Source organism: Cricetulus griseus, assembly GCF_003668045.3.
Source record: "Cricetulus griseus strain 17A/GY chromosome 1 unlocalized genomic scaffold, alternate assembly CriGri-PICRH-1.0 chr1_0, whole genome shotgun sequence".
NCBI lineage: Eukaryota > Metazoa > Chordata > Mammalia > Rodentia > Cricetidae > Cricetulus > Cricetulus griseus.
In genome coordinates, this window is record NW_023276806.1 from 95,331,137 (window position 1) to 95,343,624 (window position 12,488).

At 37.3% G+C, this 12,488-nt stretch overlaps 1 protein-coding gene across 10 annotated transcripts in view; it reads left to right on the forward strand.

Annotated features, from left to right (window-relative positions):
• Nbea (neurobeachin) overlaps positions 1–12,488 on the forward strand; it is a 525,226-nt gene that overhangs the window by 316,200 nt on the left and 196,538 nt on the right. For all 10 annotated transcript variants that reach the window (XM_035451902.1, XM_035451904.1, XM_035451906.1 and 7 more), the window contains one exon: positions 4,669–4,793. In XM_035451902.1, the coding sequence (XP_035307793.1) occupies positions 4,669–4,793 (125 nt within the window). The remainder of the gene's footprint in view (positions 1–4,668; positions 4,794–12,488) is intronic.

Below are 12,488 nucleotides of genomic sequence, written 5' to 3' on the forward strand. Positions count from 1 at the left end.
AGCCTATCCTGGCACTTGCTCTGGAGACCAGGCTGGCCACGAAGTCACAGAGATCCGCCTGCCTTTGCCTTCTGAGTGCTGGGATTAAAGGCGTGTGCCATCAATGCCCTGCTAATTTTTTTATTTAAATTAGGAACAAGATTGTTTTACATGTCAATCCCAGTTCCCTGTCCCTCCCCACCTCCCCTGCCCTCCAATAACACCCTACCTATCCCATACCATTTCTGCTCCCCAGGGAGGGTGAGGCCTTCCATAGGGGATCTTCAGAGTCTGTCATACCCTTTGAGGTAGGGCCTAGCCCCTCCCCCATGTGTCTAGGATGAGGGAGTATCCCTCTATGTGGAAAGGACTCCCAAAGTCCATTCCTATGCTAGGTTTAAGTACTGATCTGCTACAAGAGGCCCCATAGATTTCCAAGGCCTCCTCACTGACACCCATGTTCATGGGGTTTGGATCAGTCCCATGCTGGTTTCCAAGCTATCAGTCTGGGGACCAAGAGCTTCCCCTGGTTCAGGTCAGCTGTTTCTGTGGGTTTCACCAGACTGGTCTTGACCCTTTTGCTCATCACTCCTCCTCCTCTGCAACTGGATTCCAGTTCAGTTCAGTGTTTAGCTGTGGGTATCTGCCTCTATTTCCATCAGCTGCTGGATGAAGGCTCTAGGATGGCATATAAGTTAGTCATTGATCACATTATTGGGGGGGGCATTTATGATAGCCTTTCCACTGTTGCTTAGGTTGTTAGTAAATGTCAACCTTGTAGATCTCTGGACATTTCCCTAGTGCCTGATTTCTTATAAGTTTAAAGAGGAATTATAGGTTTAAATGTTTCTTTTTTAGAGTGAAACTCAATTTCCTGGACATCTCATTTAAAAGGGTTGCTTCTGTCCTATATAAACACTAACCAGAACCTAACTCCAGTTTCTTGAGGACAGATTTTCTCATCTTGCATTTTCACATTGAAAAAGCCTTGAAGACTATGAAATCACTTTATTCTTTATGCTACTAGAAAAACAAAATTAAATGATGTGGTGGTAAACCAAAGAGGCAAAAAGAGGTAGATAAATGTTTTTCCCTCAAAAAGTCAGCCTTCTCTGAGGAAAACAAAAAGGAAATCAAAAGCAAATTAAAAATCAAACATATCAACACCCAGAGTCTAGCAAAGGGCCTTTCTTTTGCATAGTTCCAAATTTAAGTCCTTGAAACCTTTGATATAACTAATCATTTTAAGGGAAAAATAAAGATTTTCCCTCTCCTTATCAAATAGACATGTCTCCCCTTCACATTGATAGTAGAAATAAGATCTATCTTGTTGGGCGAGTATGACCAAAGTATAAGACAGACATATGAAAGACACTAACTTATGCTAATACAAGTTTTAAGGAAAAATAACTGTATCCCTCCTTAAATTGCTATATGGCATTGACTTGGGTTTTTAAAGTTCACCGTCTCTCCCATAATTACCAGTGTTCATCCAGGGTAGTTGGCTCCACTAGAAAGGAGGCAGGAAATAACTGTCTTCTGTGTCCTATCCTCAAGAGAATTCATTTTCTTAATTGCCTTTACATCAAGTGTAGCTAAGAAAACCGAGTACCAGAGAATACACACTTGCTCTGCCACTAAGTGGTTGCTTGCTCTTGAGAACAACCCCTCCTGACCTCTATTTATTTGTCTTTTAAGGGTTTGTGTTCGTGCATGCCTTTAATCCCAGCACTCAGGAGGCAGAGGCAGACAGATCTCTGGGAGTTCAAGGCCAACCTGGTCTACAAAGTGAATTCCAGGACAGCCAGAGCTGTTACACAGAGAAACACTGTCTCGAAAAACAAGAAAACAAAACAAAAAGAAAATAGTGTCACTTTTCTCATTTGGACTTTAAGAGGACTAAATAAACTAGTATATGTGGAATGATTAGATCCATGCCCATCGTCCTGTCATAAATACCATCCTATCAATGTATCTCTTGGGTTATGACAAACCACCCAACATCTCAGGGATTCAGCTCAAGAACATCTTATTTCTCACTCACACCCATGTCTAGCACAGGCCCTCAGAATGGCAGTGCTCCCAGAACTCTAGCGTTTTACATACTAGATGGTTTTTGAATGGAAAGAGACATGGTGTCCTATGCCTTATCCACTGTCTCTGGAACTCTCCTCTTAAAGTGACTTGCTGCTCCTCACAAGTAACTGGCCAAAAAGTCACATCTGCATGCTTTTCTTCAACATGTATATAGAGTTAGGCATCATGACCAACTTCTGTCTTCCAGCATTTGACACACTGAGGCAGGGGCATTGCTCCAAGGTCAAGGCAAGCTTGAGCTAAATAACAAGATGATGTCTCATTTTTTTAAAGTAAAAAGAAGAAAAGAAGGTGGGAGAAATACAATCCAAAAGGAGACAATGATACCTTTATCTTAATCATAGCTTTATATAATATAATGTATATACTATATAAACTACCCATTTAAATTATATAATTCAGATACTCAAATTAGTATCACACCATACTGAAGTATATGGTTCAGGGCTTGGTATATAACTCAGTGGTAGAGCACTTGCCCAGCAAATGCAAAGCCATCATTGTAATTCTTAGTACTAAGGAAGGAAGGAAGAAAGGAAGGAAGGAAGGAAGGAAGGAAGGAAGGAAGGAAGGAAGGAAGGAAGGAAGAAAGGAAAGAAGGCAGGCAAACAGACAGACACAGCTCCAGTTTTTAATTTTAACTTGGCATATATTCACTGTATGAAGTCGTGGGTTTCATAAAACTACATTATATACTTTGTGCCTCTTCATGGGAAGATAAGTTTTAATTGTCAATCTGTTTTTGTTTGATCTGGGCAGGATTAGATTGCATACATGGAATTTTTCTTGGAATTGTGTGTTTCTAGACAGATTTTTCACTATGGAGCCATGACTGTCCTAGAACTCACTCTTTTGACCAGGCTGGCCTTTGCCTCTGTCTCTGCCTCTGCCTCTGCCTCTGCCCCCAGAGTCATACACAGAATTCTTGATATCAATGATTACTAGGTGGTAATGTGTGGAAGTAGAAGGTCAGGTGCTCGTGGGCCTCCTGTGTTTTCAGTAAAGTTTCTGCTTGTTCTGACTCTGACCTTTTGTCTGATCTCTTGAATAACTTTTATCGCTAAATGTCCAACATCTGGTTACAGGGTCCAGGAAGTGGAATATGGTGGTTTGAGTAAGAATGACCCTTATAGGCTCATGTATTTGAATGCTTAGTCATTGGGAAGTGGCACTATTTGAGAAGGAAGAAATGTTGGAGTGGGATTTGAGGTTTCAAAATCCCATTCTGGGTACAGAGCTGCTTGCTGTCTTTTCTCTCTGCCTATGGATCATGATGTAGCTCTCAGCTGCTGCTCCAGCCCTACTTGCATGCTGCCATGTTCCCCACTATGATGATAATGAACTAAACCTCTGAAACTGTAGGCAAGCTTTCATTGTTTTATTTTATAAGAGTTGTCTTGTTCATGGTGTCTCTTCACAGCAATAGAACAGTGACTAAGATTAAACAGTCTGAAACTAGAGTTACAGACAGCAAGCGCTCTAAACCCCTGAGCCATCTCTCTAGCCCCAGGCTATAGGTGTTTGGAAGTAAAGAAATTAGTCTGTTGACTTTTTGTTAAAAGTATACTCATTCCAAACTTGGTGCTAGAGATGCAGTAATGAGCAAAACAAAAACATGCCCTGCCATGTTCTCCTGCAGTGAGACATTAAAATAGAAAGTGAATAAAATCTATGAAAGCTTTCTGCTTATTTATTTGAATAGTGATGCTCATAACAGTATCATCTTTTTTGTTATATTAGTACATGTGTAAACAGAAAATCTAACTTTTTAAGCCGAGGTATTTACCACCAATGTTTGTTGAAGTTAAATTGAAAACTAAGTTCCATAACAAAATGCTGCATTGAACATGTTATGTGCATGTTTCAAGTAGTTCCTCAAATGCACTGTGAGTTTTAATAATGGTTCAGCATGTAGAAGACAATGTTATCCAGTGATAACCATAGTTGTTAATGGTTTATATTAGCTGAAAGCTGTAAAATCATCTCAGGACTCTCAGCATTAGAATAATAATTTACCAAGACAATTACCACATACTGGAAATTTTTGCAACTCTAATTTTGTATTATTAATAATGGATAAAATTGCACTTTTCTCAGGTTGCTATGGGCAGCAGGGATTTACTTCAATGAATATTTCAACACATCATTTTAATCATTTCTCTACCAGATCCACATGGGCAATATTTTATTCTTCTTAATTTAGTCTACTGAGCCACAGACATTAAATTGCAGACTATTTGTAGTATAGTCTAGTATGTGATTTACAAGCTTGTTATAAACTGTAAAAGAAAGAAAACTGCCATTAATGCTTGCGGTTTGATGTTGCATTTGCTACTAAATTCCCCATGATCAGTGTTTTGGTAGAGAAAAGAATACTAAAAAAAGAAAAACAACCAAGTGTTTACAATGTAAGAGAATAAAGTGTGAGAATGCAACTATTTAACTTCTCTCTGATTGTGATAGTAATACTCATGCAAACACAGTTGTCTTAATTTCCCAGAGATACCAATGAAATAAAATTTTAGCAAACAAGTGAATTTCTAGTTTTGATTTTTTGTTAATAGTATTAATGTCATTTATTTCCACATCTAGTCAATTGCATGATTTCTGGCGTCTGGATTACTGGGAGGATGATCTTCGTCGAAGGAGAAGATTTGTTCGAAATGCCTTTGGCTCAACGCATGCTGAAGCATTGCTCAAATCTGCAATAGAGTATGGTGAGTGACACAACCTCAAATGTAGAATCACTCCTGAGGTGAGGGGTTCCTGGTAGTAAGCATTTTTTTTTTCAGTGTTATGGGCTAAACTGAACTGAATCCGGTCAATTTATCTTAGATTTATTTAAGAGACTTCATCTTACTGTAAAAGATTAAAATCTCCACATCTGGTCATAACCTAACACCCCCTCAGATAGCCTAAAACTGTAGTAAAATGGATTTTTCTGTGTCTTTCAAACTTTAATGGTCACAAGTCATGTAAACATGTGTTGGAATCCTGTACTCAGGTGTGAGTATGTATTTTATATATTTTTCCACTATGAGTACTGCATGGGCCCTGCTGCAAGATATGTGTTTTTATGCATCTGTGTGTGTGTGTGTGTGTGTGTGTGTGTGTGTGTGTACCCATACATACATAGGTACACATGATGATCTCTATTTACATATATATATATATATATATATATATATATATATATGAAATGTTCTGTTAGTAACCTATTTACATAATAGTCCCACCCTATTTTTTTTAACTCAGAAAATTATCAGTCTAGGGAGATAGTAAAAGTCTTTCTGAGTTCAGAATCCCAGCATCCACTTAAAAGTAGGACACAAAAAAGTGTACATCTGTAACCCCAGCATTGCAGAGCCAGAGACAGGCAGATCCCTGAAGCTCACTGGCCAGCCAGTCCAAGCACTCAATAAACTCCAGTTTTTGAGGGACTCAGTTTTACAAAACAAGGTGGAAAGTAATCAAAGAAAGCATCTATGGTATCCACAGATACATTCATAAATACACAAACAATTGAAAGTGATTAAAAAAGACATGAGTGGCATCCACATGTACATACACACATGTGACAACATAACCACATGCATACATGAAAACACATGCATTTACCTATACCACACACATGATACATAAATAGACAGATGGTCTTGTTCTGTTCAGCCAGTTCAGCTCCCAGGCTTCCAATGGACTGCCAGTGAAATTTGAGTATGATAGTCATACATTCACAGTGCTATCAACCATCACATAGCAAGAAAGCTGCACCCAATTGTCTTTTTAAAAAATGTTTGGTAAGAATATTACTATAGTTTAATAAAAATGCTACTTTAGACTATTCTCTAATGAGAGGTTTCCTTAACTATATTTTATCTGCCTATTTTAAAATCTGTTACATTTATTGTGTGCATGCATGTGCTCATGTTCATGTATGCACAAGTACAGGCACATATGTTTACATGTCATAGTTCATGAGGAAGTCAAAGAGAGTCATTTCTCTCTTTTCAGTGTGTGTGTCCTAGGGATTAAATTCAGGTTCATCAGAATTAATGGCAAGCACCTTTACTCACTGAGCCATCTCATTGCCCCAATTTACTCATTTTTGAATTCTCTAATAAGTTTAAGTCTGATTGGTTATGTGGTAATAATAATGAGCACTGTCCATGTAGTTTGTGTTGTCTACTTTTAATCCTAGAGTTGCTTGCTATATTTATTTTCCCTTATTTGAAAGTATTAAGTGATCTATCTATTTTAAAGTTTACTACATATGGTAAATAGTTTTGCATCATGGTATAGTTTGTATCATGCCATGAAATTCTTATTCTTAATTCTTATTTTTATTCTTAAATTGTTAGTGTAAAAATATACAAATCATTACCAAATAAACAATGTACCTAAGGATTTCAATGCAGCTACTACCTTAAGAAAAATTGCAAAGTAATTATACAGTAAAAGTAATTATTTAAAAAGTTTCAATAAGTAATAGGAGTCCTTACTACAAGGAATTCTCAAATCAACTCTAAAGCCCATCTAAGGATTTTAACACTCTAAGGATTTACAGCCAACTTAAAGTGAGTTGTTACATTCATGATTCACAGAAATACTATCTACTTAGGAATTATACACTTCACAGTACTTGGAACTGGCCTGGAACTCACTATGAAGATGATCCTGGTCTGGAATTTACAGAATTCCACCTGCCTCTGCCTCTGGAATTCTGGGATTAAATGTGTGCGCTTTATTTACTAACTCAAATCTCTTCATCAATTCAGCATGAATTTATCTCATCAGAAAGTAGAATTATCTGCAAATAATTTGTTAGAGAGGTTAGGCTAGGGGTCATCGGTGATAATTATAAAAGCTTCAGTTCTGTAGGGGCTGCCATCCATTCTCTACAAGTTACTTCAAATGGGGCTTTCTTATGAAAATACTCATTTTATTTCTGCTAAAAAATAAAATGGTTCTCTTTCTGTTTGTTTTTTTTTTTTTGCCTTAAAAATCCCTTTGACGGAGGTTCATATTTTAGTCCCATAGAAACTGTTGTTAATAAACCTGGACTAAAATAAATAGTATTTACATCTTGAAATAAATGAGCCATGCTAGCAAATCTAATGTGTATTACATGGGAATTTTCAATATGTTATTTTCATTAATTTTACATGCTAGATGATGATGAACAGCATTCAGGATCATTTGTACCTCTTGTTTTAGGTTCCTTAATGAAGAGAAAGAAGAGTGTTTTTATTTGACAAGTATTAGGAACAAACATCATATCTAAGCCACATATATTTAAAACACCCTTACAGTTCCTCTGGTAGAGTCACATGATGGTTACTCTCCCGGATTCAGGTCATGGTGTGGAAAACCAAAGATAACATGCCACAGCTCTCCCTCCCTGAACACTTACAGGGTACATCAGTACTCATTATCTGTGGACCTCAGGAACTGTAGAGAGGGTTGGTAGTCAGAAAAGGAGCAGGGAACAGGAAAATGGGAAATATTCCAGGGAAGGATATCTGCAAACAAATAACGGGAAGATTGCAAATAACCAGGGTCCCCTACTTCTTCTAGCCCTGCTTGTCCCCCTAAACTGCACATGAAGTACTTCAGAAGAAAGAGGAAGTAACTGCCAGTAATGATTATAAAGCACTTCCTTCAATAAAAAAATAGATGCTTGGAGACTTAATTGAAAGCAGATTCTGTTTTTAAAGATAAGTTTTATATTCAGAACATCTATATAAAGCCAAAACGGAAAAACCAAACCTTATAAAAATCCAACCCATTGTCTGAATATAGTGTGTTTATGTATACAAAGTCTGGCAGGTGCAGACCAACCTTGTAGACCTGTGATATTGGATAGACAGGTTAGGGTACCTTCACAGGACAAAGCTGCAAATTCCTAAAGACCATCTAGGACAAATTGAAATTCAATGTTTTCCTTCTTTCTTGTCAAATAATTGCATCATTTCTACCTCCCCCATGATTAAATATTTTAAATCCTGACTTGCCATTACGTTTTGAATATGCACAATCTCTACTGTGGATTTTGGTGAAAACAATTTTTCATTTATCCATGTTATAGAAACATAAATGAGGAACCAAATAATACTTTCTACTGGTAACTTCTAGTGTGGGTAAAAGAACTGGAATCACTGATAAACTGGAATCACTTGTAAACTGAGAGAACCTCTTTCAATTTCTTAAACAGGTAGCCTTTCCTTAGTGGATAAAACATGTCTGGTCTGCAAAAGCCCAAGATGAGTCATCTGTTTAGTGTAGATTGTGAGTTTGGAGACTAGGAGCCTCCATCAGGAAAACAGAAGTGAAGGAGGGGCAATGGACTTCAGGTTTAGTAGAAATGCCTTGGATTGCTTAATTTTTCTTGATACCATAAATCCAGCTGCACAGTTTAGATTACAATAGAGTTAGATTCATGGCATTATTTTAAGTTTTCTTAGAGTCTCAAATAAAAAATGTTAATTCTTTCTTTAAATGAGTAAACAGTCAGAGTTGGATATAATTTTAAGAAAAACAGGATGATAGTTTTATGTCATCATGATTTTGAAAGTTTGCTCCATGATTTTATTATTAAAACTTCTAGTTGACCTTTTTCAGTTGGAAAATAGCCTTTTCAGAGATGGAATTTTTCCTGCTTTTTAGTAACACTAATGAGTTGAATAATTTATGAGGTTGTCGTGTGCAAAAGATTCAGTATGATTTGACATAGTCCCAGTCTCTGGTGTTGGAATGTGATTAATAAAAACCTAGAGGCATATAATTTTTTCCTGATGTTTAATGTGCTAATTTTGCATGGATTGAATGTGTTATTTAGGTGGTTTTTAGTGGTAAAATCTCTTTCAAGTGGAAATTTGATTATCAGGAATTTTACAAACCATAGCAGTGGAATTACTTTAAAAAGATGTTTTCAAACTCCTCTTCTCATCTGCATGGTTTATTCTTTGGGCAAATTAGCTAATAGGTAATTAATTGAAATAGTGGGCTTCGAGTGTTACATATTAAAATAAAACTTAGACTCTTCAAATTCTGGTATATTCTAGTATGTAAAGATAACTGGCTGACAAAAAAATAGGGAAAACTCTTAGTAAATGTGGTTCTCTTTGTTGAGTGTCAGTCATCATTTGGGCTTCTGTTTCCCTTCCATAAAATTACAGTGGAGCTACATTTCATCAAAGCCTAAGATCGCAAGTGCTTCGTGTCTGTGATCAAAGACATCATCTTAAATAGGTCTGATCTGGCACTGCTGATGAGGGCAGGCTGCCTCAGCCTGAGGGAGAAAAAAAAACACAGAGCAAAGATGACAAAGTTAATCAGTCATTTCTTTGGCAATAAATAATAAGATATGCTGAGAACTGCAAATGAGAACATTTTTAGGTTCCTCAGAGATCTGTCTGCTTAATACCTGATTTATCTAAGCTTGTGAAGCCATAAAGTTATGACCTTGATGCACAAAAAGCAGCCCTGTAATGAGCTGGAATTAAATTAGTCTGCTGCTGCATTCATGGCTACTGTAATATGTTACATGCAGTCATCGAAAATAGGAAGGGACTGAGAGTGGGAACAATGTTGGGCAGCAATGCAGCCATTCAGAAAAGAAAAAAAAATGTGAAATTGTCTGTCTTCATTCTTCCAAGAGTTTGCAATTATTACAGCATTTGAGAACACATGTCCTTACTATGCAAAAAAATGAGTAAACTTCTGCCTTAGTTGGTGCACTATAAATTAGGTCTCTGCATTTGGAATAAAAATTAATGGTTTGAATTAGGTTCCAGTAACTCCTGAAAAATTAATGATGCAGTTGTTTTAAGAGAAGGAAAGACCTGCAGGCAGTTGTCTGCCAGCTCTTCTTGATATCACCTCATAAGCTTAGTCTCCTACCCTTGTCTTCACCCTATGGTTTTATGAGCTAGTAAAATGACTTAAATAGATCTCCTAAAATGGGGTCATAAAGGCTACAAATATGCTTATCGCACTCATTTACACATACATGGCATTTCTCATATCAAAAACTAGTCCAACAAGCTACATGTTCTTCTGAAGATTCAAACACATAGGATTTAAGCAGATTCAGAAGTTTAACTGTGCCGATTGGAAGGCACTTATTGAGTTTCTGTGTACCACACATGTTCTAGACACTGGATTTGGGAACTGAGCATTTCTAAACTGGAGGAGCACAGGAGACTGGCTGACCAGAAAAGGTATCACAGTAGCTAATGTATAAATTACCTGAAGAGAATATTCTGCATTTACCAGGTAACAGGAAGTCCCCAACATGGGGAAGGAAGTGAGTAGAACACAACAGGATAGCCTAGCCTAGAATTCACTAGGCTAGAATTTACTGAGATTGGGAAGTTTAAGGCCTTCACTTGATGGACTCCATGTTTATTTTAATGACAGAAATACATAAAGTATTTGTATTTAAGATAAGGGATATAACTCATTAGGAAAGAAACTGATGGCCTTTTGGGGTCAGTCTGTATCTCTGGATACAAAATTACTTTTATTTTAGATTATAAATAAATAATAATTTAATATATGTTAAAAATTCATAAAATAAAGCAATTTATTTTAGATATTTCATATTTTCTGACTGTAAAAACCACTTACTAACCAAAATCAGATTTCTCTATGTATCCCATTAGAGCACCCATGTTTTGTTTTTTAGAACTGGGTGCTCAGCCAGGCATTGGTGGTGCACACCTTTAATCTGAGCACTCAGGAGGCAGAGGTAGGTGGATCTCTGTGAGTTCAAGGTCATCCTGGTTTACAGAGCAAGTGCCAGGATTGGCTCCAACACTACACATAGAAACCCTGTCTCGAAACACCCCCCCCCAAAAAAAGAACTGGGTGCTCTACAAAAACAGCTATATTTTACTTATTTGATGAGGTCCATGTACCACATTTAACCACATATTTGATCAGTTTGGGGAACTGAATCAAAGGGTGAATTTTCTAAAGACATATCTACAAGTACAGCATTTTTATGATCTGAACTGAGTTGTTTATGCTTTCTTCTACTTCAAACATCCTAAGATGCTAGAGAGAAAGCTGGGGTAAAGTTAGGCTAGTGGACTTATGCCAAGTGGCAAGGAGAAACATTTTTTTCATTGGTTTGCTAATTTTAGACCAATTTCTGATAGCATCTACACACAACTGCATGGGTAATACATGTACACAGTATAATAGATAATTGTATTTGTAGTGTACTAACAGTCCTGTGAGCACTGTGACAGTAATGTCTCTGTGTGGCAGTTGAAAACATGAACTGAATTCTTCCAAATCATTGAATAGAGAGGGCATGTGTAAAAATGTCAATACCACACAGATTAATTTACCCCAAAATGGAGACCAGTACCACATGGAGGAACCAGAGGCTCATGTTATGGGGTGAAAGCATGAAAACGAAGCTTTCAATAGAAAGGGAGCTATTGAAGGATTTATGTTTGGGAAAGGACAGCCAACAGAAATGAGGTGACCTAATGATATGGTGGGTTAGCTCACCCAAAGCACCACCCCTTGTGTGCACTTGGCCCTGTAGAAAGTTCCCTCTTGTGGAGTTTACCTGATAATACTTGGTGACTCTCACAGCATGTTACCTATGAGGATGTTGTAGTACAGGCCACCTTAGAGTAATTTGTGAGCTTTATATATTGTGTCACTTCTGAAAACATAATGTAGTTTTGTTTTTCAAAGTTTTCTTATTTATTAGCTATACTGGCTTTATTTCTATTTATTCATTATTTATTATCTACTTATTTTTTGTCTACTTGGCTTGATCCTAGGGCACCAACCAAGTAAAGTAGCATCTACCACTGAGTTACATGTCCTGCACTTTGTTTTATAGAGTGCTGATAAAATAGCCTGCACATCATCAGCACCCTAGCTGTGCCTTGTTTTAGTAATAAGGAGGAAGGAGCTAGTTACCATTTCTGCCCTCTCACTGAGCCAGTTCCCTGCGCATTCAAAGCACCTTCTACTCCTTTCCCTGTAGTCTGAGATGCTTAAAGTAAATTTCCCATGTTGCTCTAGAAAGTGCCCCACCCTTCAGTTTTCTTTCATGTCATCTACTTCATGTCTATTCCTTTTCAAGATTTGCTAGGATTTCAGACTTACATTCTGCTCCTCTGGGTACAAGATTTAGCAGGCTTCTTTCCTTTCCAAGTTCCCTCCCCAACCCATTCCTCTCTTTTCTTCTAAGGGAAAAAATGCTTAAAGGAGGGGGAAATGGCCCACAAGTATTCTATTTTGATACACCCATCTCCCATTACTATTCTTCTAAGCATTTTGCCAGGAGGATCAGACTCTGCAATGAAATCAGATGGAGGTGAGGACACAAAGCCCTGAGCAATGTTTTTCCTCAGGTAAAATGTGTCACATGGTTTGTAATACAA